Source organism: Tinamus guttatus, unplaced genomic scaffold (assembly GCF_059628265.1).
Source record: "Tinamus guttatus ecotype Peru unplaced genomic scaffold, ASM5962826v1 Tinamus_guttatus_pri_ptg000314l, whole genome shotgun sequence".
NCBI lineage: Eukaryota > Metazoa > Chordata > Aves > Tinamiformes > Tinamidae > Tinamus > Tinamus guttatus.
In genome coordinates, this window is record NW_028288848.1 from 5,239,744 (window position 1) to 5,266,795 (window position 27,052).

General features: G+C 48.2%; 1 protein-coding gene across 4 annotated transcripts in view; it reads left to right on the plus strand.

Annotated features, from left to right (window-relative positions):
• The window catches only part of SH3PXD2A (SH3 and PX domains 2A), a 239,068-nt gene that overhangs the window by 137,461 nt on the left and 74,555 nt on the right, over positions 1 to 27,052 (plus strand). For 2 of the 4 annotated variants that reach the window (XM_088528649.1, XM_088528650.1), the window contains exon 6: positions 18,487 to 18,515. In XM_088528649.1, coding sequence (XP_088384775.1) covers positions 18,487 to 18,515 — 29 coding nt within the window. Of the gene's footprint in view, positions 1 to 18,315; positions 18,516 to 27,052 lie in introns of those variants that run through there. The other 2 variants (XM_088528646.1, XM_088528647.1) reach the window with 1 other exon arrangement.

Genomic DNA, 27,052 nt, shown 5'->3' on the forward strand with positions numbered 1-27,052 from the left:
CGAGGGATGCCAGCAGCAACAGGAGGGACAGGAGTGACCCACGGGCCCAGGAGCTCAGCCAGGGAAGAGGCAGAGCCAGGACTTGTTTCCTCGCAGCTCTGTGCTGTACCCCATCGGCATCATCGTTCCCATGAGGGCTGCTGCTTTCGTTCCTTATCTGCGTAAATCCTGGCAGAGCAGGTCTTGCTCCACAGACGGAGCCAGCCGAGACGCTGCCGCAGTGCAAGCAGGAATTCCTGGAGCCTTGGCCGGAGCTGGCGCCGCCGGGCGCGGGAGAGCAGCCGGCAGAGGGAGCGCGGCCCGCGGCCCGGCGGAATGCGGCGCCCTCGTTCCTTCTCCCGCTGGCGCCGAAGTGGGAACAGAGCAATGCGATAACGGATTGTTTATTATGGAAACATGCCGCTTTTAGTAGATTTACAAGCAGCTTCGCGGAGCTCCTGATTGCTCCGTATTTTTGTTTTTAGCCCGTTACTCATTCTGCTACACTGTTGGTGCACGTCTGACCAGGGCTAGAAGAGATTCTAGCAGGGACATGATGGGGCCGAAGCACAAGACAGAAACCAGCTGTCGGGCGGCATTTCTTCCAGGGTTTTGAGGAGTACCAGCAGTCTGTGTCAGCCCAGCAGCGACTGTTTCTTGGTGACTGACTTTGCAGACTGTTTTGTGGGTCCTTCAAGGCCCAGTGCTTTAGCTACTGCACAGATGGTTGCACCACATTTAGAGCAAAGTGAAATAACACTAGTTCCTTCCATCCTCTGCTGCCTCACCCTGAGAAATTAGCAGCCTCTTTGGGGAGCTACTAGTCAAAATGCCAGATCCGAACCCGTCTGGCTGTTCAGCAGTGTTTGAAACCAGTTCAGGATCTGAATTTCACATGTACTTTTTTTCTGGACCAAACCCCCAGAGCTGAATACCTGAGAGCGAAGGTGGTGGGATAACTCACAGCCAAATATGCTCTGAGCTCTTTCACTGCCTACCTCTAATGCATCAAATCTCCTAAATATTTCTACCTTGGATCATACCACAGTCTCTGCTGTAATCAGCACTGAAACCTGGATAGGTTAGAAATCCATGTGTGGATCTGTGTCTGGGTGAGTTTGGCAAAGGAAAAGCAGTCTCCACAAGGCAATTTCATCCTATCAAATAATCTGCCAAATTTAACAGTCTTGATTAGTGATTTTGAGGTTACTGAGCTCTTTGCTGAAATGTTGAAGGCCATCACTGCTGGCACCTCAGGAGCAAGGCTGGCGTCCAGATCAGGGTAGCTGGGAGTTTATATCTTTTGCAGAAGAGATTTCTCTGCCTGTCGTTGATTTCCTGCACTTCCTTAGCTAAAACAAGAGCTTCTAATTACAGGAAAGCATATGTGACATGTGTCAGCCATGGCCAGATTTTGTGTGCTGCGGTTTTCGGTGCAGGAGGTTTCCCTCCCTCTGCTGCAGGTACCTGCTCCTTTTACCTTCTGTGTAACCTCCTGTGGAGAGGAAATGTGCTCTGTGTGAACATGACCCTCCTGCTTTCCCTAATGGAACTTCACTCTTGTTCTTTGCGTTTTATTTATTTGTCCTATTTTGGAATAGAAATAGATTAGACCAGTTGGAAGTGGGCGACGGTTGTCTTGCACAGGGAGCAGCAGAGCTGGTGAATAGTTCTTGGAAGTGTTTGGATGAGAGCACAGAGCAAGAGACTGGTGAGAGGGCAGCTGTAGTTAGAAAGATTGGCTGACCAGAGAATTAGCTGAGCTGTGGAGTCTGGAAAGTAGATCATCTTTCTGAAAGGCATGAAAAATAAAAGTAATGGTTTCAGATTCATCCCTGGTGTAATTCTTTTGAAGTCAGGGGCTTGCACCGGGGATGATTTAACCCCATTAATTTTAATGGGTCACTGCAGGATCCCAGGGGTTGCTTTTTGCTGCGCTCCGCTCTGAGGCAGAGATAAAGCAGAGCCTCGGCGCCCGGGCTGGCGTCCAAGCTGCGTGTCCCCCAGCTTGGCTCGGGCCCACGCTCCCTGCGGCGCACTCCGCTTGGAGAGGGAAAAGGATGCCCGAGGTGAGGCTGTGTCTGAGCCCTCATCGCGGGGCGGCTGGGCCTAGAGCGGCTCCGTGAGCTGTCGCCGGCCTCAAGGTAAAAGCCCGTCCAAAAGCCAAGGGCAGACAGAGAGCAGGCACGGAGTTAGCGCAGGCCTTGGACTGCCGCCCATCTGCTGGTCTGAAGCGCTTGACGCCTGCCGAGACCGGGAGGTGCGTTGAGGACGGCGGAGCGGAGCCTGACGCCGAGCAGCCCCGCGGGATGCAGAGCGCCAAGGCCGGTGCCCCCGACACGTGACCGGGGTTCGGGAGCTGCTGGCAGGGCCGTAGCAGGAGTCAGCCAAGCGCTGCTACAAAGACCGTGTCGTGCACCAGGGAAAGCTTAATGCATCACCAGGAGGGGGGAGGCGTGTTTGTGCCCGGTTGTCAAACAGCTGAAAGTGTAGGGGCAGGCCCAGCTGCGGGGCCTGGTCAGAAATAGCTGTCGTAGCCCTCCTCTGGAGGCAGCCGGATATCATGCACCGTATGGAGCCTTGGGGCTTCCTTGGGGACGTCGCTGGAGTATTTTCCTTTAAAAACCGTCTTGTGTCTCTGCTTTCCATTATCTGTATGCTCCTCTTTGTGGACATTGCTGCTGGGGACATCTGTATGGAAACAGGATTAGTGTCACTTTGGGTTTAGCAAAGTTTTAGTCAGCTTTCACCTGACTCCCTGTCCTCTTGTTCCGCAGTCGTTTCCAAGTTGCTGTGATGTGTTGAACAGACAGTGGGAAGTGAGCTACTAGGAGCAAATGGACAATAATGAAATGAAGCGCTAAGTCTTCATGCAAATGTCCTTAGTGATGTTGAGGAAGGGGAAGACCAGTGTGGTGAAGTCAGATGTAAAGCAAGCCTTGCTCTAGCTTTCCTCAAGGCATCAACTGCTCCTTGGCTCCTTATGGCAGGGAGGAAGACCAACATTGCTGTGTCTCTTGCCGTATCTCTCCAGGCAGACCTGATGTGGCTGTGCAGTGGCTCCAGGGAGAAAGGGAAGGATGTGGCATGTGCCAGCACAAAGGATGCCTGGTAGACTTGTTGGCTGAGCTTCCCCCGATGCCTCTGTTTAATCTCATTGGTTTATGGTCTTGTCCTACTCACATATTTTATGGCAAACTCTATTAATCGCTTCACAGCTAAAGCAGAACAGAAGATCCATCTTGATGACAAACGGATGTATAAAATAATTCAGGAAGTAAGGATGCGTTTGGTCTTGAATTATATCTGAGCATTATATCTGAACTCAATTCTGTTTGAATATAGAAGGCTGCTCTTGCAGTGGGCTGTGATAAAGCCACATCTCCTGGTCGCTTCGGTAGAACCGATAGCCAAGATTTAACAGTATAATGTTCACATGCAAATACACCTGGTACGTGGCTCTGTCTGTATATGGAGGGTGTAATCACAGACCTAACTGATGAAAATCCCAGAAATGGTTGCAATTAATCCCAAGGGCACTTCTGTGGGTACTCTGCAATGCTCTGGGAGGAATTTTGACCATTTGTGTGCAAAGACAGGTGGAAGAGCCCCGCAAAAGCTTGTTTCTTAATCTGGTTATTTAAAGTAACCACAGAGATGCCCTTTGCATCATGCAGGACTGCCTGGACGATCCTTGTGCAGTATCTCTAAGGGTAGCGTGTCTCTGGGAGGGAATATGAGTGTTACAATATTCCCAGGAAATGAAGCCTTTTCCATAGTGAACAAAGTGACTGAAAAGTGCAGCTGCTGCTGCTGAAACCCTGGGTACGTGTCCTGATCCATGAGCAGTGTCACCAGCCAGTCCAGGCCCAGGCTGCGACGCAGGAGCTCCCACGGCTCCATTTCAGATGGTCACATCCTCAGAGCATCCTACCTGTCAATAATCCATAGGCCCAGAGCTATTTCCAGAGATTATAGAGCTAATAATTTCAAATCCTGTGGAACTTCGAAAAAGATCCCAAGATTGCTGAACAAAAGACACACTAAATATGCGGAGGAGAGCAGTCACTGCTGTGCTCCGTGCTGAATGTTAACAGAGTGCAGCAGGTGTGTGCGAATGTGATACAGGCTTGGAAACCCTCGAGCTGGGGGAAGGCCTCTGAGAAGCAGAGAGAAATCCAGCGTGATGACGAGCTGCACATATTTCTGTGGATACCTTAAAATGCACAATCCCGGGCAATCCAGCTGTCAGTTTGCCTCCCTCTGCCAAAAGACAACTGAAGGCAATAGATGATCTCACCCTGCTCCTCTAAAATCGACAAATCTCCCCTCCGGTTCCTTGAATGTCAGTTTTCCCGGGGTTGCTCTTCAGCAGCTGTTTGGCAGCCGCTGCCCTGGACTGAGTGTGTTCTTCTCTCCCTGCTGCCTCGAAGCACAGGAGGCTGCGAGGGAGCTCAGGGTGGAGGCGGGCGGCAGGACAGGACAGGACAGGACGTTCGTGTCGAGGAGGTGTGAAAGTGCCTTGCAGAAAGCCCATCGTGCTGATGTTCAGCTCGCAGGGATCAAAGCCCAGGAGAAGACCAAACAGGGCCCTCTTTGAAAGTCCGGATGCTGCAGATACTGTGAGGCCGTTTTATCTGACCTGTGAACATCTCTGAGGAAGCACCAGGTCATTCGTCTTGGGCTTGTTATTGTAGTGTTCGCTGGAAGGAAGCACTGGCATTTCTAAATCACGGCTATCAAAGCCCATCACACGTTGTAAGCAGTTTCTTTTCCTTTATTGGAAAATGTCCCCGTGCTAGATCTTCTGATGCTCATATTGCCTCAGTTGGGCCTCTTTAAATGGTTCTGCTTCAAACCTCTGATAAAACATGTGTTCACTTTCCAAAGTGCTAAAAAGTCTACTTTTTGTAACGTGGTATTTAAAAGGTTATCGCTCAAAATCATACACACACATATGTATATCCACAATGTGGTTCCTCCCACTCACAACCTGATTTTCTTGCTTCTAAAGCTGTGACACATTTCCAAGAGGAGTGGTGTATTTTTAACCTCACTCCATGGTGTGAGGTGATGGAAGACCCAGTTGGAGAAATTAAACCCCAGCCTCTGCTCTTCCTTGGTGACACCCTGGTTGGAAATGTGCTCTTGACTCAACCTTCTTTCTGTGACACGGGGCTGGCAGCACCTTCCAGCTTCTCTGGTGTTTGAGGCAGGAAACCCATGCTGGTTTCTGGGGTGCTCCAGTACAAAGATGCTGTGGCCACACCGGCATTCACAGCTGGATGCTCGGGAGTCTTCAATGCAGCCATTAGCAAGAGCTCCCAGCCTGAACTGCTGTTTCGCTCCTAAGATGTTCCTGACTTTTAGCAGTGACAAACTTGCACACACAAGAGAGACATTTGCAGCTTTTTTCTCATTGTTTCCATTATTTAAATAAATCTTTCTCGGGGGGCAGGGGCTGTCCGGGCAGAGGGCTGTGCGCCGCGGCCCCGTGGCCGCCGTGGCGGGGAACATCTGTGTGCACATCCTCTTGTTTTGTGTTCGGGGACTCGTGCGCCTTCCATGGCTTCCTCTCCTCCACTTTGAAGAGACTCCAGGGGATGGCGGGGCAGGCGAAGGAGGGGTCAGGGCCGGGGGATAAAGTGTTCGTTTTGAGCTGTTTATCCACTGGTTGCAGCAGTTCTGACCTGCTTGGCATGAGTCCGTCGTCAGGCTCCTGGGAGCAGGGGCAGAGGGGTGGCCAAAAATCCCTGATCTTCCTTCATCGCCATCCCAGATGTGTTCTGGTGCATGTTGCGCTGTGGATCATTTTCCTTCTTCTTTTGTCTTTGCTGAGAAAAGGGTCTTGATCTCATTGTCACTAGTAAGGATAAATAAATAAAGCAACAGCTTCCCTAACACAAAACCCAACCCTGCGTTCCTCAACATACAGCAGAGAGGCGTGAATAGGCCATGTAGGGTCTGTGTCTGGCTTCTAATGTGCATTGAGTTAAGCGCTCCAGCCCTTTGGTTTCTCCTGGAGAGTGATTTAGGAGGAAAAGCTTTTATCTAATCATGAGGGAGGTCTCTGTGCAACTCCCCAGGCGCCTGTAATGGATGAGATGCATGGCACAGCGTGACGGGTTTTTATCCTAGCTGGGTGAAATGGGGAGCTGAGTTTCTAGGATTGCACACAGAGCTTCAGCTCCACTAAGGGCTGCTTTTTTTGTGCAGCGACAGTGATGTTTGTGTAGTGATATGAGCAATACTGATTTCAGTCTAGTTATTGGGAGCTAAGAGCAGTGCAGAGCTTTGCATTTCACATTTACTCTTGTTTTTATGTATCACAATCAGCACGTTTTGCTGTCTGATATGTCTGCACTGGCTGTGATCTTGTGTGGTCAGACGCTTCAGCTGAGGATACTCAAATCTCTGAGAGACCCTGGGGCTGTTCCTGGGGTTGGGGCAGACGCGGTGCCACGTGGGGAGCTCGCAGCACAACAGCCAGGACAGCCCTTGGACAGAAAGGGGATGTCCCCTTGCAGGACACGAGCTCAGAAGAACCTCATTGACACACTGATCTTATGAACTACTGAGCATGCAAGAGCAACAGCTTGAAAGAAGGGGGTTTCATTCCTGACAATTGCTGACATTTTTCTTTGCCCACATCTGATAAGATGTATAGATAACATGCACAGTTATAGCAGTAATAATGTCACTGGTCATTTAGCATAGAAAACATAGAGCTCCTTTCATCTATCACTTCCTGAACCAGCATTCACTTTGAAGGAGCGAGTAATTTTTTCCTTTAGTCAAATTAAAATGTGTTCTTCTATGAATGTCTTCCTTCATCCAGTCCAGCTGATTGGAGGAAAATGATTAGATCCATCCATTAAACCTCTTCATTATTATGAACCTAAAACATAGAAAAAATATATTGAAATAAATACCCAAGAAAACCCCATCCTGTTGAGAGGTGTGTGAGCTAAATTAAGAGTTAATATCTGCACTGGAATTACAGAAAAAGGAGAAACTTACTGTTTTTTGTGTAAAAAAAAGCCTCTCCAACATCTACATTTGGACCTAAACTGGACTGCAAAAGCTTTGGTCTATTCTCTGTTTCTCAGTTCGCAGATGGTACTTTTATACTGAAGAAATCTTACTGCCTTTTACATTCTGCACAGTGTGCTTTTGAACAGTTATGAAGAGGTGATCTCCTATTTACTACAGGTACTTAACGTTCAGTGTTGGTCATCTTAGAAAATCAGCTGGCAATATTCGGGGTGTTTTCAGGCAAGGATATAGGCATGTATTTGTGGTCAGTGTGATTTTTTGGTTTGCCATTTTCTTAGAGTATGGCTCAAAAGGAAGTATTAGCATGGACCCATACACGTACCAGTAAAAACATCCTCTATCTCTACAAGGTCAGTTGTAAGTTCAGTCTGAAAGAGTTATGCTATTTTTTCTCTGTTTCCTTCCCCACATGAATCAAGCATCGAGACTGAAACAACCTTATTAGAATACATCCTTGCTCAAAGGGTCTGATACTTCAAGGGCACGTAGGAAAGCCTCATGGTGCTTCTTTGCAAATGGCACATAATTTAGCTCTCTAAGCTCTTGGGGAACAGAGAAGAGTAGGACCTCAGAGCAGATTTCAGTATTTGAAAGTATTCAGTATTTGAAGGGGGCAGTGTCCATTCCCTTGGAAAATAAACCAAGTGTTTGAAAAGTTCTGTCTTGGGGAAACAAACTGTATTCTGGTTTAACTGGTGTCTGTGAATACTTCAAAATTATTTAATGTATCCTGACATTTCTATTGGGCAAGATCAGTTCAAGCCCCCCCCCTTTTTTTTCCTTCTTTTTTAATGTTAGAATCAAGGGGTATGTTTTAAGAGTGCCTAGTACTAGTAAGTGATCAGCAAAGACACGTCTGGTTTCAGTGGTTGCCAATCCAGCAGAATTTACTAGACGCATTTATTAGATATGTTTTGCAGTTCTACAGTTTTTGAAAAAGCTCAGTTCAAAGGACAGTGTTTAAAAAAACTTCCTGGAGTTCATGAACTCGCGGTAGATCTTACATGCTATGATTTATGTCTCTTGACTAGTAAATTGAAGAACCCAATGACTTGAAAGACCTTTGCATGTGTCTCTTCATAGAAACAGGCAGGAAACCATTCCAAGGTTTATAAAATTGGTGTCTCATAGAGAACTACATTTCTTTATAGCACACTGGAAAGATGTTTGATGTTGCAAGACAGTTAACTGAGGACATACTGCTGAAGAAATTTGGGAGATGATGGGGCTTTAGTTTTTGCTATTCTGATTGAAGGATATGTAATGAGGAAAGGAAAGACAACAGTCACCAAATAAAGAAGTCAGAATTCATCCTGGGGGGCTGATCATGCCTTCCCATGTTTATAAACAAGCTTTTGTCTCTCCTGAAAATAAAATATTTACCATTCTTAGGACCATATGTACAACAGATGATTTTCAGAAAGTCAGGAGAGAGAAGATCTACCAGTAAAAGAGGATGTCGAGCTAGCTAGGGCAATAGGGTATTTAGCAGTGTAAAGTAAGTGCAGCTGCAATAGCCATCTGCTGTCTATGCACACTACTGTCTTAATCTTTCAGGGTCCTGCTTCCATTGCATGCAGAGCAAGAGCCGCAAGGCAGAGAGGTCCAGGCAGCACGTTAATAAAAAGCCAGATGAGTAAGCAGAAGTGCTAGACACTATAAGAAACAGTACCAGAAAGGAATGCAAAATTATATAATTCTAAGCATCTGGCATGCCCTGCTTTATACTGGGAACTTGGAGGTCTTGCAGGGCCTGGGCCGTGTCTGGAAATGCCTGTAACTCATTTCTTATTTTGCCAATTTAGAGCCTTTAACATTTCAGAAATGCCAGTGACAGCCGTAGGAATTCCCTGGGGGAGCCCCAGCATGTGAAGCGGTGCCAGGTCTCGCGCGAGGCCCTCCCGCGCGGCTGGGCGGCCTGCGGGGAGGCCCTCGTTGGGCCAGCGCGGCAGCGTGCCTGGGTCCAGGGCCCTAAACCTCGGGTGGTCTCGAGGCACGTACGTGAGAGGCAAAGGAAGCCCTTGGTGGGAGGCTGTGCTGCTGGCTGTCCTCATGGCCTGGTCCACCAGACGGAGAAGGGAGGCACGAGTTTTGGTGGTGCCTGGAGGATAGGGGATGTTGATCACCCCAAATATCCCCCAGATGTTCTCCAAAGCTCTGTGGGGCTGCTTATCCTGCAGCTGCCATCAGGTAGAGGCCGTGGCTCTGCAGGGTTCCCCTAGGCTCGGCATCACCACCCCAGCAAATTCAACATGGGAAACATGCTCGAAGTAGCACACGGCCGGTGCAGGTGTGTGGGCTGAAGGGAATTGCCTGTGTTGGAGGCTTTCCAGCAAGTTAAGAGGGGAGAGCAGGATGAAGACAACTCTGATCACTGTCATTTGGGTCATGGCTGTCTTCTGTCCCTTTGCGCCAAGATGAGGACTGAGAAGAAATGAGAAAGAATAGTGCTTTTTTTGGTTGTTGTTGTCTTTCTATTACTTGTCTGGCAAAGGGGAGGTTAAGGAGAGATCTAGTAGCAATGCACAGCTTTGTCAAAAGGAATTACCAAGGTGTTGGAGCCAATTTCTCTGCAATTAGGAGGTAGGAGGTAGTAGGTAGGTAGTGGCAAACAATGCAAACAAGGAACGATGACCACAAATGTGTTTGGAGGATTCAAAATTGTGAGTAGAAGAAACTACAGAGAAAACAGTTCTTTATTTCCTTAGCAGTTGCCATCATTATTTTTTCTGGCAAATGGCAATGTGGGACAAGAGCTGATTTTTGGGTTGACATCCTTTACTTTGGGTATTTACTGCTTCTGGGCATTTCTTTTTCAGCAGCACCATGAATGGAGCGGAGCAGAGCCGTGATGGCTGTGCCCCTGTGGCTGGAGGTTGTCCCACGTGCCGCTTTACAGCCGCTTCTGCTCCTCTGCTGGCATCCGTCCCATGGCGTGGACAGACCTGCTCCCACCTGCAGAGGCTCAATGAATGCCGTGGCGGGTACAGAAGAGGCCACCAAAATTTAGGGTTCCTGCTACATCCCTGACTTGGTGGCCTTGGATGGCCCCCATCTCTGCCTCCCTCCCATTGCTGAACTTGTGATGAGGTGACTCACTTGCTGTGAATGCATGCTCATTTTTATTAGCTCGTCATTAACATGTTTCATGTGCTGTCTATTAACGAGCTGCTCCTTTCTTCCTTGAATATTTTCTGGAAACAATGTAAACAGCTTAGGTAGGGGAAACACAGGACCATTTACCAAAGATAATCCTATAGCTTGTCTCTTATCAAGTGCTGGATGTAGCATATTGGGAAATTGGGAATGATGAAGTAGTTTCTCAAATTGCTAGTTTCTGCTGCATTGCAGTGAGAGACACTGAAGGCATTACAGCATTTAAAACTAATTTCCTGAACCACGTAGCAAATGGAGATGAGAGCCCTTTTCTTGTAACTCACATGTGCAACAAAAAATACTTAGCTAGCATAATTCAGGATTAAATTGCTTTTAAAGGCTCACAGAAAATTTCTGAAAGAGACAGGATGAGGAAACCATCTTGCCACAGCAGAGTGTGTTCCCGTGATTATTCCTGTTAAAAAGCTTGATTAAAGAGCCTTATTGGCTCTTCATTGTAGCCTGGCTATGCATAGTTGAAAATCAGCAGTGGTTTCATGAGAATAGGCACAGAAGTAAACACAGGAGATAAAATTAAGCAGGAACCTAGACCATCAAAGTGTGTGATTAAGGACTATTTAATGTGCTGAGTAATGCAGCACGATTTGGATGTAATTTATCCTAATCCAGTCTGATCTTTTACAGCAGAATATATTATAAGGCCACAATTAGGTGGGACCAGAGGCCCATCTGGCTTCCTGTCTCCAGCAGTGGCTTGCAGCCAGGACGAAAACAGAGCAAACGCAGGCTGAGCTTCGCTTGCAGATCCTCTCAGCGACTCGTATTCAGGGGTAATGGGACTTCTTGAGTCAAGGCATACAGAGCGTGAAGTACAAAAGCCACCATTTATCCTTTTGTCATGATTTTATATCATTGCTCTTGAACCCAGGTCTTGTTTTGGTGAATGCAACCTATAATGCCATGGTTTAGGTGAGTGAGCTCTGTGGTTTAAGTGTGTTAGAAGTTCTTCTTAAGAGTCTGATTTAGTTGACTATGAGTAGCTTAGTAATTTGGGGGTTTTGTTTGTTTGTTAGGAAAAATAGAGAATATTTTACCCTCTGTGAGTCACTCATGTTGAGTGTAGATGCCTAGTATTACTCCAACTCATTTGTCTTTTCTAGTCTGGAGGTTCTTCATATATTTGTTCTTTTCCTCCAAGGAGGCTAATCGAGTTTGAGGGATGATCATACTCTTTCAAGCAGATCAAAAAGCCCCAGTGAGTGCATTGGGGACTCCTTTCTACCCCTTTCTACCCCTTTTCCTTCCTTTCATCCACACAAAGAAAGTAGCAACTTCCCAGCACAGGGACAACCAGGGCTTGGGTAGCCCCTGCGCTTCCCTCATCTGGGCTGCAGCTCAGTTAGCACAATACAGACCCAGTGCTGCTTTCTTAAAGCCTTAATCAAATTGCCGTAATTTATATGAGAGCTTATTAGTCAGAGTAATTTGTGCACGTGAATTTGCAGTTCTAATATTCAGTACTTAACTTGCTTACAGTTCCTAGCTGTAATTAGCTGCATCTTTTAACACACATTGGGGGCACATGTAGGTCTGTGTATTAAAATTCCAAAGTGAGGAGCACAACAGGAAAGGCTGCACACGAAAATGATTAATTTTATTAGCTTGTTTTTATCAGTCAGCATTTAGTCTATAAATACTTTACTATAATGAAGTGTCACGTTTGGTCACCCTGGAACAGAGATAAGCCCGGGCTCCTGGCAAGGGAGAGCCAAAGCCAGCACCTCCAGCCAGAGCTCTTGGTCAGGTAAATGCATCTTTCTGTCCTGCAGAGAAATTTGTGAAGTGAACAGATAAACAGGGTAAAACAGAAACAGATGAGGATGTGACTCTTAGGCAAGATCTTGTTTTTATACTTCTTTCCAAGGAAAAACTTGCTATAAACATTCGTGCTGTCTCTTTCAGGGCCGCTGAAGCCTTGCAGTAGAGGATCACGAGGCTTTAGCTCTTTGCCCGTTGCTTCCAGGCGGCACCGTGCCGGGGCAGGGGAGGACGGGGTTGCTGTCCTGGCCGTGCCCTGTGCCTCACTGCCTGCTGCAGTGCTGAACAGGGGATCTGAACGCTTCCCCTTCCTCCAGGAGGAGAAGTTGATCTTAATGAAATGCAGTTTTGAAAAAAAAAATCAAGAGGCTAATTCTGCATTTCTTCAGCTTGAGCCAAATACTGAAACTTCACTCTGGAGCCAAATCATCAACTTCATCACAGAAGAATCTTGGGATGGAAATCTGTGTTATTTCCGACCCATTAGGGGAATGGCAAGAGGCGGGATGCCTCGAACCCATCTCTTGTCTTTGTATACCATTTCTACCCAGAAAAGCAACTGTTATGTCCACCCCTCAGACGCTGTGGGTCTGTGTGAGGCTGAGACAGTCCATGGGAATGTTGTTTGTGTCTGTTTGCTGTCTGTGTGCCCTGCATCTCGTGCCTGTTAGCAGAGCTCGCGTGGAGCCACACTGTGCTCTTGGAGGCTGAACTCTACATGAACACGTGAACTCTGCATGAGGACTGTGGTCTTCCTTGCCCTGGGCCTCTCCTTCATCGCTCTATTCTGGAGCAGGGAGTTTTGCTGGAGAAGTGACAATATTCATCTCCTTCCAACTCTGACTTTTCTGTGCAGGGAAGATCTGCACGTGGATACGGAAGAGTTTCCAGTGTTGCGCATGGGCTTTCTCAAAGATAATATGGGTTAACTTTCACTTTGTTGCCTTCAAGGAAGATGTCAGACATCAGCCCTAAATAAGGACCCCAAGATGGGTCCTGGTGAAACAAACTGGGCCACAGTTGTTAGATGATGCAGAAGAAATCACTGCAGCTTAAGGAGAAATATTTAGCGCCTAAAGCTGTGGGGTTTTCTGCTCCTTGCCAACATCACAGTCACCCTGTGACAAAACAAATAGGTGGCAGGAAGGCAAAATTCTCTCTTTTGCAGTGTCCCCTTTCTCCTAAGCAGCTGATTACACAATATTGTCTTACCCTGCTCAGCAGCCTTTCAAGCCAACAAGAAATGCCTGTGTCTGAAGTCAGGTTGCCAGATTTTCGTCTTCCCCCTCAAGTCCCTTTTTGCCGGCGGGGAGGAATTCTGGAATCTGGGGCGTCTCAGTCCGGCCACAATGGGGTCCTTTCTGACACGACCGAGGAGCTCGACCTCTGTGCAGAAAGGACAGATTATGCTCCAGAGGTTTCCACAATGCAACGATTTATATCAGGAAATGAACAGAATATTTTCTAAAGGGAAAAAGGAAAGCCTTCATCTGTTTGTTTGGCTTGGGGAAGAGATCAGCTGTGCTTTTATGGCTCCAGAGGATGGTGTGTTGGGGGGAGCGCTGCGTGCGTCGGCGTGTTGGAGGGTGTTCCTGAGCCGAACGGGGCAGGGATAATGTAACTTGGGACTCATCCCCGTCCCATGGATCGGAGGGAATGGAGATCCCTTAGTGCAGATGAGTCAACTCGTGCACTTGGAGCATATGGATATGAATTTCTGCTTTGCACTATGTAACCCTACAGCTCCTGTGTGTTTATATAGCATTAACATTGGGATCCTCATCAGGCAAGCACCTAAAGGTTATTCTTATTTGCTCTTGATTTTGTCCTTTCTATCTCCAAAGCCACATAGGAAAGGTCAGTCTGGACAGTGCGTAAAATCAGGACAAGTTCAAGTTGCAAGTATTTTCTCAAGGCTAAGGAAAAGGGCAGTAGTAATGTATTTTCATATTATTTTACTTTAAAAACACTGTCTCAGAATCCTACTCAGAAACATAGTAGTGTTAAGAAAAACAGTTTTGGAGAAAGTCTTCATTAGTCCTGACTGCAAACCATCTGAATGATGGAGAGGGTGGAGCGGACCTCCTTGTTAGAACATTTCTGTGTTTTTATCTGGCTGGAGAATCGTTGGTAATTAGATGATAATCTGAATTGTTTGTTTGAAATGTCATAGGGCTCCACTGCAGGCTCCCCACAGCCCTAAAGACTCTTAGAAATTAAGGAGCATGGGAACATAAATGCTTACAATGTATTTAAACAAGAATTAGCAAAAGGCAACAAATAAGGAACACTTTTAATTTATGCATTTAAATGCTCTAGAGGATAGAGATTAACTTCCATTACTCTGGGTCTTTCTCTGTCTCATCTCCTTTGGATGTCAAACACCGGGAAATGGGCAGAAAGATGGTTTATTTTCCTTTGGGTTCTGCCTGGTGCAGTGTCTGCGGCCCCACTCCCTCGTGAGCTGGGACGTCTCCTCCCTGAGCCTGCCCCTCTGCAGCCCCCTCCTTCATTGCAGAGGGGGCTGCTCCGTGTCCTTCCCTGCTTCCCATGCAAGGCGTCTGCTTATCTGCTGGATTTCCATAGGGGATGCAGGAAAAACCTGCCAGGCCAAGTGCAAATCAAACTGCATGAGACTTATGGCTGAAAAGATACGCACAGGCCATTACAGAAACATCTACTCACTCCCAGTCATCTGTCTGGCTTGGAACATTATTTAGGCTTTTATTGAAGAAATGTCAGGATACTCCTTATTCGTTAAGCAGCTTTCCATTTGTGCCACTGCTCATTTGTATACATCTATGTATGTTTAGATAGATTAAAATACAGACACACACACACCTTTCAATAGCTTCCATTGAGTATAGCATCAAAGTCAGTCCCTAAGGAAGGACATGCCATAAAACATTTCAGTAACATTGTTAGTGTAACCTTGGAGATTATATCGGATTGCGAGGGACATATAAATTCAGTGATTAATATATTTCACAAAATGATTGGCTGTGAGTAGCGTAATGCAATCAGCAGTGCAATCAGTTTTATACCGAGGCTCGTGGCCTTCCTTTCACATTCACAGGTGTAAGTCAAATCACTAGTGTTACCCTGGTGTAAAGCAGGTGGGAAAGGAGGGCCCGTTCCCCTCTCCTCCGTCACTGAAGCAGGAGAGTGTGTGCAGAGTGTGGGACATGCTGCGCACCAGCAATATCTTAATATCATTAGCAGCAGGAAATTCCTGTCATGCCAGTAATGAGCTTCGGTGTCCATGAAAGGTGCTGCCCCACAGGGAGACTTCAGACAAAATTGTTATATTCCAGTGAGAATAACGCTGGAAACCGGCTCTTTCTGTGAAAGGGGTTTGCTCAAGCTCGGAGTGATGCTGGCTAATGAAGAAAGGATCTGCCAGCACTATTCCTAGTTCTACCTGCTGCTTTCGCTGCTGCTCCGTAGGGATAATTGAAAGTGAGACGGGGATGGCAGTACTGTTCTCAGATAGAAGAGAAAAAAAATCACAGTGGAAATGTATGTGTGCATAAAGATAAAACGTTCAAGAGCAAATCTTTCCACAAAAGTGTTTTTCTTCTGCAAGGCCAATTATTGTCTGGTTTAAGAGCGGGCAGCTGGTAGGTAGAATCCATGTTGCAAGAGAAGATCAGAGTTGCCACCTGGAGGTTGCTACAGTTGAAGAGAAACCTTTAAATAATTTCCTTTATTGTCTTGGACATGATCCGATGCTTCAGGCTCCCACTATAATGTTCCTGCAGTGAGGCTAAGAGGTATCCACCATCTAGGCCGTCTCTTGGGGGAGAGGAAAGACATGAGTAAATCACAGCCCGAGCAGGATTTTAAAAATAAACTCGGAGGCAGCCGTGGCTCCTCGCTGCCGCTTTGCCTGGCAGGCGGCAGGAGAAGCGAGTGCGCTCCGGGAGCGCTTCGCCCAGCCGGAGAGGCTCTTTGCTGCATCTCCTCTGCTTTCTATTTCAGCTGTGCGTTTTGTTTTTTCCTCCCAATTTCAGCTTGGAAGAACAAGTTTTGGCTTTCAGAGTTTCACTGGGTTTATTTCAAGCTCCGTTTTATTTTATTTGGCTGTGGGGTTTTATGAGTGTGTTGTGAGTGTACGGAAAGCCTGCAAGACAGGAGGACATGGGGTGCAGGGGCTTCTGGAAATCCCGCACATGGCACAGGGTGGCATCCAGGTGGGTTTGGAAGATCTCCAGAGAAGGAGACTCCACAGCCTCTCTGGGCAGCCTGTTCCAGTGCTCTGTCACCCTCACAGGAAAGAAGTTCTTCCTCACATGGAGATGGAGCTTCCTGTGTTTCAGCTTGCACCCATTACCCCTTGTCCTGTCACTGGCCACCCCTGAGAAGAGTTTGGCCCCATCCTCTTTACGTTCTCCCATACAACTCACCCTAAATCACTGGGCCATGCCCCAGTCCGTAAGAGACTTTTCAGACAAATCCGAATGCCCCGTTTCGGGGTGCACGAGTGCCGAGACGAGCAAGGACAGGACTTGTGGGACCGGAGCGCCAGCCCCGCGGCGGTGGCTGCCTGTGCTGGCTCCGTGCCCGTCCTTGCCCGGAGAGGCGGCTGCTGGCGCCGCGGCCGGTGCTGCTCCGTGCTGGCGTTGGCAGCGTCATGCAGGACGCGGACGTGTCTGCCCGCCGCGGCTCGCGCGAGGCAGGGTAATGGCAGGAGCGCTTCCATGAATGATGTGCCTTTACTGAGGGAGCTGAGCAGAAATGCAGCAAATGGGGAAAATTCTTTATGCGGTAATATCCATTGTCAGCCCGTGATTTGCATGGAGAGAGAGAGAAAGAGTTTCTAATTTTTGCTCTTTTTTAAAAAATCTTTGATTTCTTTAAATTGCACGAATGAGTCATCCTTCAGAATTAGAGAACCAGCCTCGTTTCAAACTGTACTGCAGTCTGTCACAGCAGCCCTGACGAGCAGCCAGAGAGGTTGGATTGAAAAGCACAGGAGAGGCTGCAGGAAGGAGGGTTGGATCTGCGCGTGTTGTGGCCTTTGCCACACGGGCAGAGCCAGATCGTTTTCTTCCAGTGATGTTTCCAAACTAGAGTAGCAGCTTTGACCTGGTGGGCTGAGGGACATCCAGCAACATCTTGTTTCATTTTTGCTTGCTCTTTAACCATACCGAACCATCAGAACTGCGTTTGCAAGCAGGCAAGGGATAAGCACATATTGCAAGCCCCAGGCTGGCGTGGGCCAGGGCCCAGGACTGTGTTTCACAGGGCCTTCCCTGGCCAGCTCTTGAGGAGGTCTCTGTGTTGGTCACGATATAGTTGGCATTATTGCTTGCCTGTGAAATCATTTCTGCATAAGAAGCAGCCTATTCATGAGCAGTATCTTCCCATCAAATACAACTGCAGACATAGCTGGGAAAACAGGCGTTTAATTGAAATAGGAATAACACTGGAAATGTTGAAGAGAGTGCAAAGAACTCCCAGGCAGTTACTCCTCCCTGGAAGCGAATCCGAAGCGTGTGAGGCACAGCGTGCACGCAGGGTGCTGCCAGGAACCACATGTATTCATGGACATACCTCTGCTGCAGTGCTTCCCCCGAATTTCCTTGGCATTAAATTACTGGGATAACTGGGGGTTCCCTTCTTCTCCGGGCAGCCTGGCCCTGCAGACAGAGAGGCTGCTGCAGCAGGACGCGGTACGAAGGCAGCGCGGGGCGCGTGGCCGTGCAGCGGTCCCTGTGCCCGCGCAGCCGCCGGCTCCGCTGCCTCCGGCCGTGCCGGCTCCGGCAGCGCCGGCTGCTCTCGGCAGCGGGGCTGGGGGAAGGCACGGCCGCAGGGAAGCGCTTTTGGCCGTGGTTCTGCTGCTCCCGAGCCGGTTCTCACAGCCCTGGGTCTGCAGCAGCTTTTGAGGCTTTTGGCAGCTCTGTCACAAGTGAAGTGCCATCACCCTTTGAATCATTCTGAAAAAAGACAGGTGCATTGCCCATCCCGGACCCAAGAAGAAAGGATTAAGTTTGGGGTTTTTTTCCTTGCGGAGGACAAGTGCTTGACAGCAGAGGGTCCGGAGGTTATGCCAGAATTACTTGCCCTCTGCAAGCCAAGGGCTGGTTGCCGAGTGGGCAGCGCGCGGCGTGCGCAGCCCTCAGCGAGCAGCCAGCGCTCTCCATCCTTGGCAGGGCACCCTCGGGGGTTAATTCGGGCGCTGTGCGTTTAATAGCGGATGTAAAGGGGAAAAAATGACACCCTTCTCCCCTGCCCGGCTGCTGGTGGATGGTTTGCTCTGCCGAGCTGATCACATGCTCGCCGAGCCCCCGGTGCCGCAGCAGCCCCAGCTGCCGCCGCTGACGAGCCGGAGCCGCTGCGGATCCGTCCCGGCCCCTGCCCGTCAATGCCTCACAGCCCCCGGCTCCTCTTTAAAGGAGGGAGCAGGGCACAGGATGAGCCCCTGAGCACATGGGTGGAAGTCTGGGGCACAGCCACCCTCTTGGCAGCACTTCCAGCTCTAACCATGTCTATTTGTTGTTGTCTTTTTTTCAGGGATTATGGATCTTCGAAGAGGAAATCAGGTAAGATGCCCAGTTTTCTATGTACTGCATGACTAGAGAGGACTTTCCTGTTAAATCTTCCTTTATTTTGTGTTGCATGAGACTGTAGCAGCTTAACTTTTTTTATTGTTCAAGCCTGTTGGAGACTAGCAGCATTTTTATTTTTTCCTCCCCTTCTTGCACTTCATATAGCATTGCAGTTAAATGACTGCCCCTCTCTGACTTACATTTATACAGCCTCTTCTCCAGTCCTGCAGGGTAGCTGTGTTTAAAAACCCATCTCTTATTTTCCCCTTCATTTCTTCCCCTTAAACTTATCTTTACCTGAGCATGTAGTCAAAATGCAGCCTGAGGAAAGAATGCCCTTTCCTCTTGCAGTCTGGATCTTTATTTCTGTGCCTTTCCAAAGGATCTTATGAAGGTCTTGGTGCAAAAATGTTCTTGGTGCCTGTGTCTGAGGCTTGGGCTGACTCAAAGGCTCTAGTTCGCTGCTTTGTTTTTAAGACTCTGTATTTGAATGTCTTGTGAAACTCTGATTTGAAACTAGATAGATCTGAATGTGTTGGGCTTTTTTTTTTCCCTCTCCTTGCAACTCTTAGTGGTTTTCACAGATGTATCTTCAGAAGGGACCTGTAATTATGAGCCTCTGGATTTGGCTGCTCTGGGCTGGATGAGTTAGGGTGTTCCATCTCCCTGGCCCACAGCACTGAGCACCTGCAACTCTCATTGACTTTGCTTGGAGTGTTGGGTGCTCCAAATCACGTTCAGGGCATCCAGAGGGGTCTGTTAAGCCAGTAGTGACTCCTGGAAAACTTTGGCCTGTGTGCAAGGGAGGGGAGGGTGGTTATTTTTTTTCTTTTTTTTTCTTTTTTTTCTCCCATCTTGGAAGATTGTGAAGAAGCAGTGTAATGGTTTAGTCTGGGAGAGATGGAAAGATGCAATATTTGGTAAACTCCAGTGAATGGCACTGCCTAGGTTGATTTGTTGGCTGATAATGGAAGCTTTTACGCTGCAATCCTGTAATCAGCTAAGTGATGCAGTAATGGGGAGCTGCCCCTTGACCCTGCCTTCCTGAGCACTAACTGGCTGCTGCCTCTGCAGACCAGTGCTTGCACTCTGCTTCCCTGAGGCTGCTCCTCACTGCTCTAGCAGGTGTTGTAGGTGCAGGTGGGTGGTGCCAATGGAGATGCAGGTGTGGTATCAGGTGCTGGCCTGGTACTAGAAACTACACAGCAAGCTTCATCTTTCTACAAAGCTTCTACCTGAGTTAAAATTAAAAACCAAATTATTTAGAGATAGGGGTGTGCTCAGCATTCCAAGCACCCCTTATCCATAAGGGAGGTAATCTGTCTATGCACCCTGCACAGTGAGCTAAGGTGGCAAGCAGCGCTCCTCTCTAGAGGTGCAGGCTCTGGAGGTGAAGGAGCCTGTGGAAAGCAGGGCAGCTGTGGGAGCTCCTGGCTCGCAAAGCCCCATCCAGATCATTAGGGGTGTGAGGCTGTGGAAGGGCTTCCACAAGGTTGCTGGAGTCCCTGGGGTAACCTGATTAAGCACTGACCTAGAACGTTGCTGGGAAACTAGGCTGACGTGTGCAGGAATTGCCACCTTTCTTTTGAAAGGTGCTAAGGATTTCCCTGGGATATAGGGAGGTGTTTCTGTGGCCAAATGAGTGCTGATCCTCCCTGACAATGCAGGGCTGAAGGATAAAGTTAGGTAAATGCAGCTTGGATGCTGACAGTGGGTCCTGCTCTGGCTGTGTTCTGGTGGCATCTCATGTGACATGATCCTCTGTCCTCGCTAGTCTGAAGGGCAGAAACTGGATCCCCTTCCCTGGCCGCTGCACCTCTGTGTCCTGCAGTTGCTCCTCTTGGGACTGTTTCCCATTCTCCACTTCTTGGCGTGTGGTCTCTGTCTGCTCAGAGACAAGATGTGGAAAGGATTGAGTTTTGGGGATGCTCTTCCATTCCTATGCTGTGCTGGGAGGAATGTGACGCAGCTCTCTGAGCAAAGCAAGCTGTATAAAGGGGCCCTGTTTTCTGCCTCCTTTGCTCCTGCTTTAGGGTTGTTGGGATGTTTTATTCTGCTTGGAGATAGCTGTTAAGACAGCATGCAGCCAGCTAAGCAGTATACCGGACAGCTGGTAGTTGCAGGTTCCCACAGACTAACTTTGACACTTGATCAATTAGTGAGGCAAATAACTGCTTTCCAGGGTGTCTTGTAAGAGCCTTCCAAGAAAACAAACAACCTGGAATTACAGCTTTCTGCATAGGTGCAGACACTGTTCCATCTTAAAATGAGAGACAATTAAGAACCTTCTGAGAAATCAGCCCTGCAATTGCCTCTTCTGTCCTGCCTGAAGATGTTCTGGGAGGCAGCTTTGGGGTGTGAGCATGGCTGTCCCACACTGTCCAGCAGGAATGCCACAGCTGCTGCATTTCAGGCATGTGTGGGCCTGACATGAGTGTGGTTGATTGCAGAAACATTTGGGGAATGCCTCCAACAGCCAACATCACCTCTACCCTGACCTCCGCCTTGCCAGCGAGTCTGGCCAGTCCTTCGCTTACCCCTTAAAGCAGGGAGGGATTGGGTGAGTTCAAAGTTTAATAGGAGTTACAGAAACATTTATCTCTGCAGCAGATATTGGCTGTAAACACTTGAGACCTTCTGAACTGAAGGCAATAGCATGGTACCTCCTTAGCTAAACAGAAGTGGGACTTGCAGTGATCTGAGGCATCTCTGCATGCCAGCCCTGAGCCAGGCTTCCTCTTGTGCTAAGTGCTATGTAAACATGCAGGCCCTGAGACATGGTCTGATTAGAAATGCTTTAACCTGCAGCCAGCCCAGGACCTGGAGCATCCCTGGAGTAACTGAGGCTCTGCCCAGGCTTGGGTGTTTGCCAGGGCCCAGGCTACCACGTGTGCTGTTAGCTTGAATTTGTGAGGCTTTACTTGACGTGCTGCAGAGCTGCTTCGGAAAGCTGTCTCAATATTTCCAGTCAATTGAATTGCTGCTTTATGGCCATCTGTCAGTGTCGGAGAGGCCTCTCTGCAGCTCTGAGGAGTGGTTAGTGTGTGTGTTTTCTATGCCCGTAACAAATAGTCTTGTCTAGGTCTCTATCTGAAGATCCTCTGTAGCAAAAAGGGAAGGAATTGCTTCTCAGACTTGAATTTGGCAATCATATTAACCAAGTGAGTAGTAACTCATTTGTCACTCAAAGTAGGCATTACATCTATGCAAGCATCCATTGTGTGGTTTTTCTCCTCAAATCAAAATAAGGGTGGAATTGCTTGGAGTCTAGTAATGGATGTTTGCATGGTTCCTTACGAACTCCAGATTAGGTTAATCCACTCTCCAAGCCCTACTAGCTACCATCTGTGCAGAGTGAACTAATTAACCCTTGAGACATCAGCTAATCCTCCTGTGACTTCCAGTACTGGTTGGTGGGTGTTTGCCTTTTATGATGTCTCTGCTGTCTAAAGCAAGTTTTGGATGCCTGGGGCAGGATGCTGCTGCCCTCAGGCCTTGCTGAGATCCTCCTGTCTGTTTTTACACCAGAAGTTGTGAAATCTTCAATCCAGAAGCTGGAGCAAGTACCTGGGACTGGGTAATGGCAAGAGGAAGCTCCATGAGCTCCACAGCTTTCTTGTGCAGTGGGTCCTTGGGCTCCTCACTTACAAAGAGGTGGGCTCAGGAATTCAGAGGTTCTGTTCAGCCTTTGCAGGAATTAACTTCTCCCCAGCTTGCCTGCCAGCAGCAGAGCCCCTGTGCTCCCTTCTGTCAAGGGCATGTTTCAGAATTACTGCTGGCAAACCCCTCCTGAAAGCCTCCTGGAAAAGCCCTCTGCTTGCTGCTGCTTTTAACTGCCCTGAGTGCTGCTAGGGCTTCAGCTGGCTCGGAGCCTTCTCCTGCACCTTGCTGCTATGTGCCGAGATCTCCCTTCAAGGGAGAAGAACTAAATGCAAAATTTCATGGTTACATTAGTACTGCAGGATCTTGCTTTTCTAGTTGAACAGATGCTGTCTGTGTTGAGCTGGCCTTATGTTGGCTGAATCATCAGCCAAAGTGTATTTAAATAGTCTTTCTAATTGAGCACTTAAAGTATTAGCTTGGCAGTGTGGTCCAAACCAGTGTTGCCTCAATGAGGATGTTCATGAGACTTGGCTTCCTTAGCGAAGTGTCCTTAAACCTGGTTCTCCATGCAATTGTTGAACTAGCAGAGTATTGTGGAACAGACAACCACCCTTTTCTTCCCTTTCTGTAGCCTAAAATTAGGGAAGAAGCATCAGCTGGATGGGTCCCTAAAACCTCTAGGGAGAATCTGTTTGAAACCTTTCTTAAAATTGTCTATTTCATAGTCATCTCTGTCCCCTCAAAAGGGAAACTAAATAGAGATGAGAGTTAGAGCAGTTGCAGAAGTGAGGCCTCCAACTGAAAAACAAGCAGATCATTGTAATAACACCAACTGTGCTCATGGCTGAGTTTGGAATTGGGAGCTGCTGGCAAAAAGATCTGTTTTCTGCTCATCTAATTAATGATTATTAAAGAAACCCTCTCCCTTGCAAGCTGAGGGCATATGTGCTATCAGCTTTAAGGAGATGCCTTAATTTCCATGAATTATCAGTGACAGGGTTTCTTCCTTTGTAGTTCTAAATGGAAGTGGAACATAGTACAGCTATGCCCATCTCTTAAGAGCTTAAGCTTTTTGATTCCTGTTGCATTTTGCTCTGTGCTTGAAGCTCCATGAACTTGCCTTTTTTTTTTTTTTTCTTTTAAGATGGTGAGCTTTGTTTTTGTAACTTCGGTTTGACCTGCCTCCTTTGAGGTGATGCACAGAGAATGAATGGTGAGTGCTTGCCCTTCTGCGCTTAATCATTCAGTGGCATCACCAGAGTGGGAACCATTAGCTGGAGCAGCACGGCCGTGTGGTTGGAGCTCTCTCTCTATCTCTACCTGCTTCAGAACAGAGTTGTTGGCTCTGGAGATGAAGCTTTGCTGCGGTTCTGTGAACTTGGAGCCCTCTGCTAGCTCACACCTAAGTGCCTGTCAGAGCCATGCAGGGGCATGGAGAGGAGGGGGCTTGGATCCTCCTCCCTGGATAAGTATTCTGTGATATTTATGTGGGAGATGCCTGCATGGAAGCAGCGGGAGGATCTCTGTGGGAGAGATCCTGCACTGCCCTTTCTTTGGCTTGAGGCTGTTGCAGCATGGATGGGACTTCACCCTGAGTGGTAGATGCTCTTTTGGTGTTAGCAAAGCTCTGGACACAACTGTCAGCCTGGTGTGGGCATGTCAATCTGAGACAGGGTTAGCAGTGAACTGAATTTCCCCCTCTCTGCCCGAGGAAGCCCAACCTTTCCAAATGAGGTCTTAAGGGGGCCAAGCTGGGAAACATATTGCTAATCACACCGGGGAGAAAAAGAGGAACAGTTAGCTAAGATAGTGAGTCCTGGTGTGGTGGAACATGTTGTCTGCCCTTGGGGTAAAAACTGCAGCAGATGCCCTGGGGTACCTGTTGGCTGTGTGAAGAGGGAAGCAGGCAAGGGGTTATTGCCTAATCAGTCTGATCCAAGGTGGCAGGAGCAGTGAAGCCACAATGCAATTTTCAACCCAAATGTGAGTGTGTTTCTATTTGTTTCTGTGTCTGCATAGAACATCTAAGAGGGGAGCATTGGCTCAGGGATTTTTTTTTTTTGTCCTCCAAGGTAGTGAATAGGGATTTAAACTTGCTCAAGTCCATGACAGGGCCCCAGCAACATCTTAAACCATGGAGCTTGGGCTTGGTGTCTCAATCCTTGTAAGAAACCTGCAGTGTGGCAGGATCCTTGCAGACCAAGGCATGTGCTCTTGTTTGTGTCCTGCTGACTCACACGTGTGGGCTGTATTCCTTGTGTTGCTTTCTGCAATTAGTTTATGTGGAAGCAGTGATGAGGACCAGGGCTCTAGTGCTGCTTGGCTGGTCAGTGAGGATGGCTGGACCATGGTGTTTGCTAACTAGGATTTGGTTAACTTGTCAGATGCGTGCTGACAGGATTGCCCTTTGTTAGGAGACAGGATATCTTCTCCCATCATATGGAATTTAACCCTCTTGACTGTACTTACTAATTACCACATGGAATTTTAGAAGTGCAGAAGATTCTGGCAGAACACTTTGGTTCTCACAGTGCCTTTTTTTCCCCCTCTCTTCTCCTCTTTAACCAGAAAATAAAGAGATTTAATAAGGATAGAGAGTATGCAGAAGCATAGCAACCAGGGAGCAAACAAAGCTTATCGTGTAATTACTGGGGATGTGCAGTTTAACTGTTGGCTCCTTCTAGAGCCAGGCACACATGGTCTTAGTGTCCTTGAGCATGGAGCCTTTTTCTCATCAGAGGGAGAAATATTCCTCCTAAACTAGTGGCTTTACTAAACTGTAACTACTGTTCAGTCTATTGGCTTACACATGATATAAGCATTCTCCCAACTTAAATCAGAAGAGAAGGAAGGAAAAATTGCTTTGCAAGTCTCGGAGTTAACGTAACCAGAATACCCACTTACTGCATTTTAGCAAGTGGAGCAGTTGCTATATGCTCAGGTGTACTGGGAGAACTTCAGATACATCAGACAGTCTTGATATTCTTGGGTGCCTGTGTGATGCAGTGTTCTGCATCTTTAAATCTGTTCAGTCCAGTCTCACATGCAAAATCCAGCCTGTGGTGTTCTGGCCTAGGGAAGCAGATCTGACTGTTCCCTGGTACACCAGATTGTTGAAGTCAGTTTTTAAAATGAAGGCTTTGGACTTCTGCCTGAGGCTATTGAAGAGAAGAGCAGATAGAGTTTATTCTTCACTGCTTCAGCTTTCCTATGATGAGATGTGGCCTGTTAGATGTATAGGACTGCTGTCCTCTTCTGGGTGGCCCATATGTTGGGGGAGGAAGATAAGAGGAGGAGGGTTGTTTGTGTGCTGTGTGGGTGTTTTTCTTTTTTTTATTTTGTTTTTGTTTTGCTTCTTGGCTTTTAAACCCAACTGTGGGGATGGGGTACGGGATTAGGGAGAGGAATGTGTTTGTGCTCTCTGCTGTTCCTGGTTCAGGGGTAATTCTGCACAGAGCCTTGTGTAGCAGATGCCGGTCACGGAGGCTGGGTGGGAAGGGAAGGACCGAAAGTATGAGGTGTGGCCTGAGCACAGCCAGAGCAGGACAGCGCGTGCCCTTGCAAGTGCCTGGGGGCCTTCAGCCACATCGGCCTTCTGAGGCGGCGCTTGGTGTCCTAGGGAGTGTGGCAGCTCTTCTGGTGGCTTGAGGAAGCCTCTCTTCTGTGCACTCCTATCCTGCCTTCTTCCCCTGCCTGGTGAGGGGACAGGTGCCAGTGATGCTGCTGGTGGGGGTTTTCCTCTCCCCTTGTGCAAGGGGACAGCAGCACAGTACAGGGTCCAGCTCTGTATGTGTGCTATGAGGCAGGCAAGAAGCTTTAGGTGTTACAGCTGATGCTCCTTGGCCCTTGCCGGAATCTGAGCAGGACAGACAGGCACTCCCTCAGAAGAGACCTCTTATCTAGACACTTTATCCAGGTCAGAGGCTTTTGAGCATCTGCAGCTTGAACCTCCCTTGTGAGAAGGAAGCCTCGAGGCAGACAGAGCATGCCAAGGCTATCGAGAGCCCTGGCTGCTGAACCAGTGCCCCCAGGTACCCTCGTGTGAGGCCAGGGCACATATGAAGGGCAATCTCCTCCTTGGCCAGCTTTTGGTGGAGTGGCTTGTCCAGCCTGCTGGAAGTGCCCACAAGGTGCTTGGCGAGGCTTGCAGCATGTCCCTCAGTTGGCTGCTTCAGGCTGCTGCCACTTAAAGCAGGCTCCCTGGGCATGCAAGTGCTGCTGCCTGTTTGCTGTGCTGGGCAGCACGACTTCCTCACAGTTGGAATTCTGCTCTTAGAGGTTTTCAGCCATGCACAAACCTTAGTGCATGCATATATCTGTTACTTTTTTCCCCGAGTAGCTTTCTCTGCCCTACTTCTTGGCAGCATTAGAAGTTGTGTTTTTTTGTATGAGTGATGCTCTTGGTTAGCACAGCTGTGGGTATGGACTGGGGTTTGGATAGTCTAGGCACATCCCAGCAGAACTGGAAGTCCTGCGATATTGTATGAATAGAGGCCACAGCACAGCCCTCCTGCAAGAAGCAACCCTCACTTGCTGCATGGAAAGAGTTAACGTGGGATATGGCTCACACCAAAACTTAAATAATCCTGTGTACTTCTGGGTGCACAAATGGGATTAGGATGGGCTTTTGCAGCAGTAAATAGAGTAGTAAACTGGGAGTAAAGCAAAGAATTGGGACCCAGTTTTCTTTTTAAGTTCATTCTTCTAGAAAGGGCAGGGGACTGCAGGAGGCTGCTGAAAGCAGCTGGTGAGCAGCCTTGCTGTGTGCTGAGCACATGATCCCCTCGCCCTGCTCTTCCCGTCTCCCTCTGGAAAGGGATTCTTTTGGTTGTGAATTTCTCCCCTGCAGGAGTTAGTTACACAGATGATGAATTTGAGGCATGCTTGGGTCACGTGAGAGCCAGATGGGAGCGTTTTCCAGGCAGCGT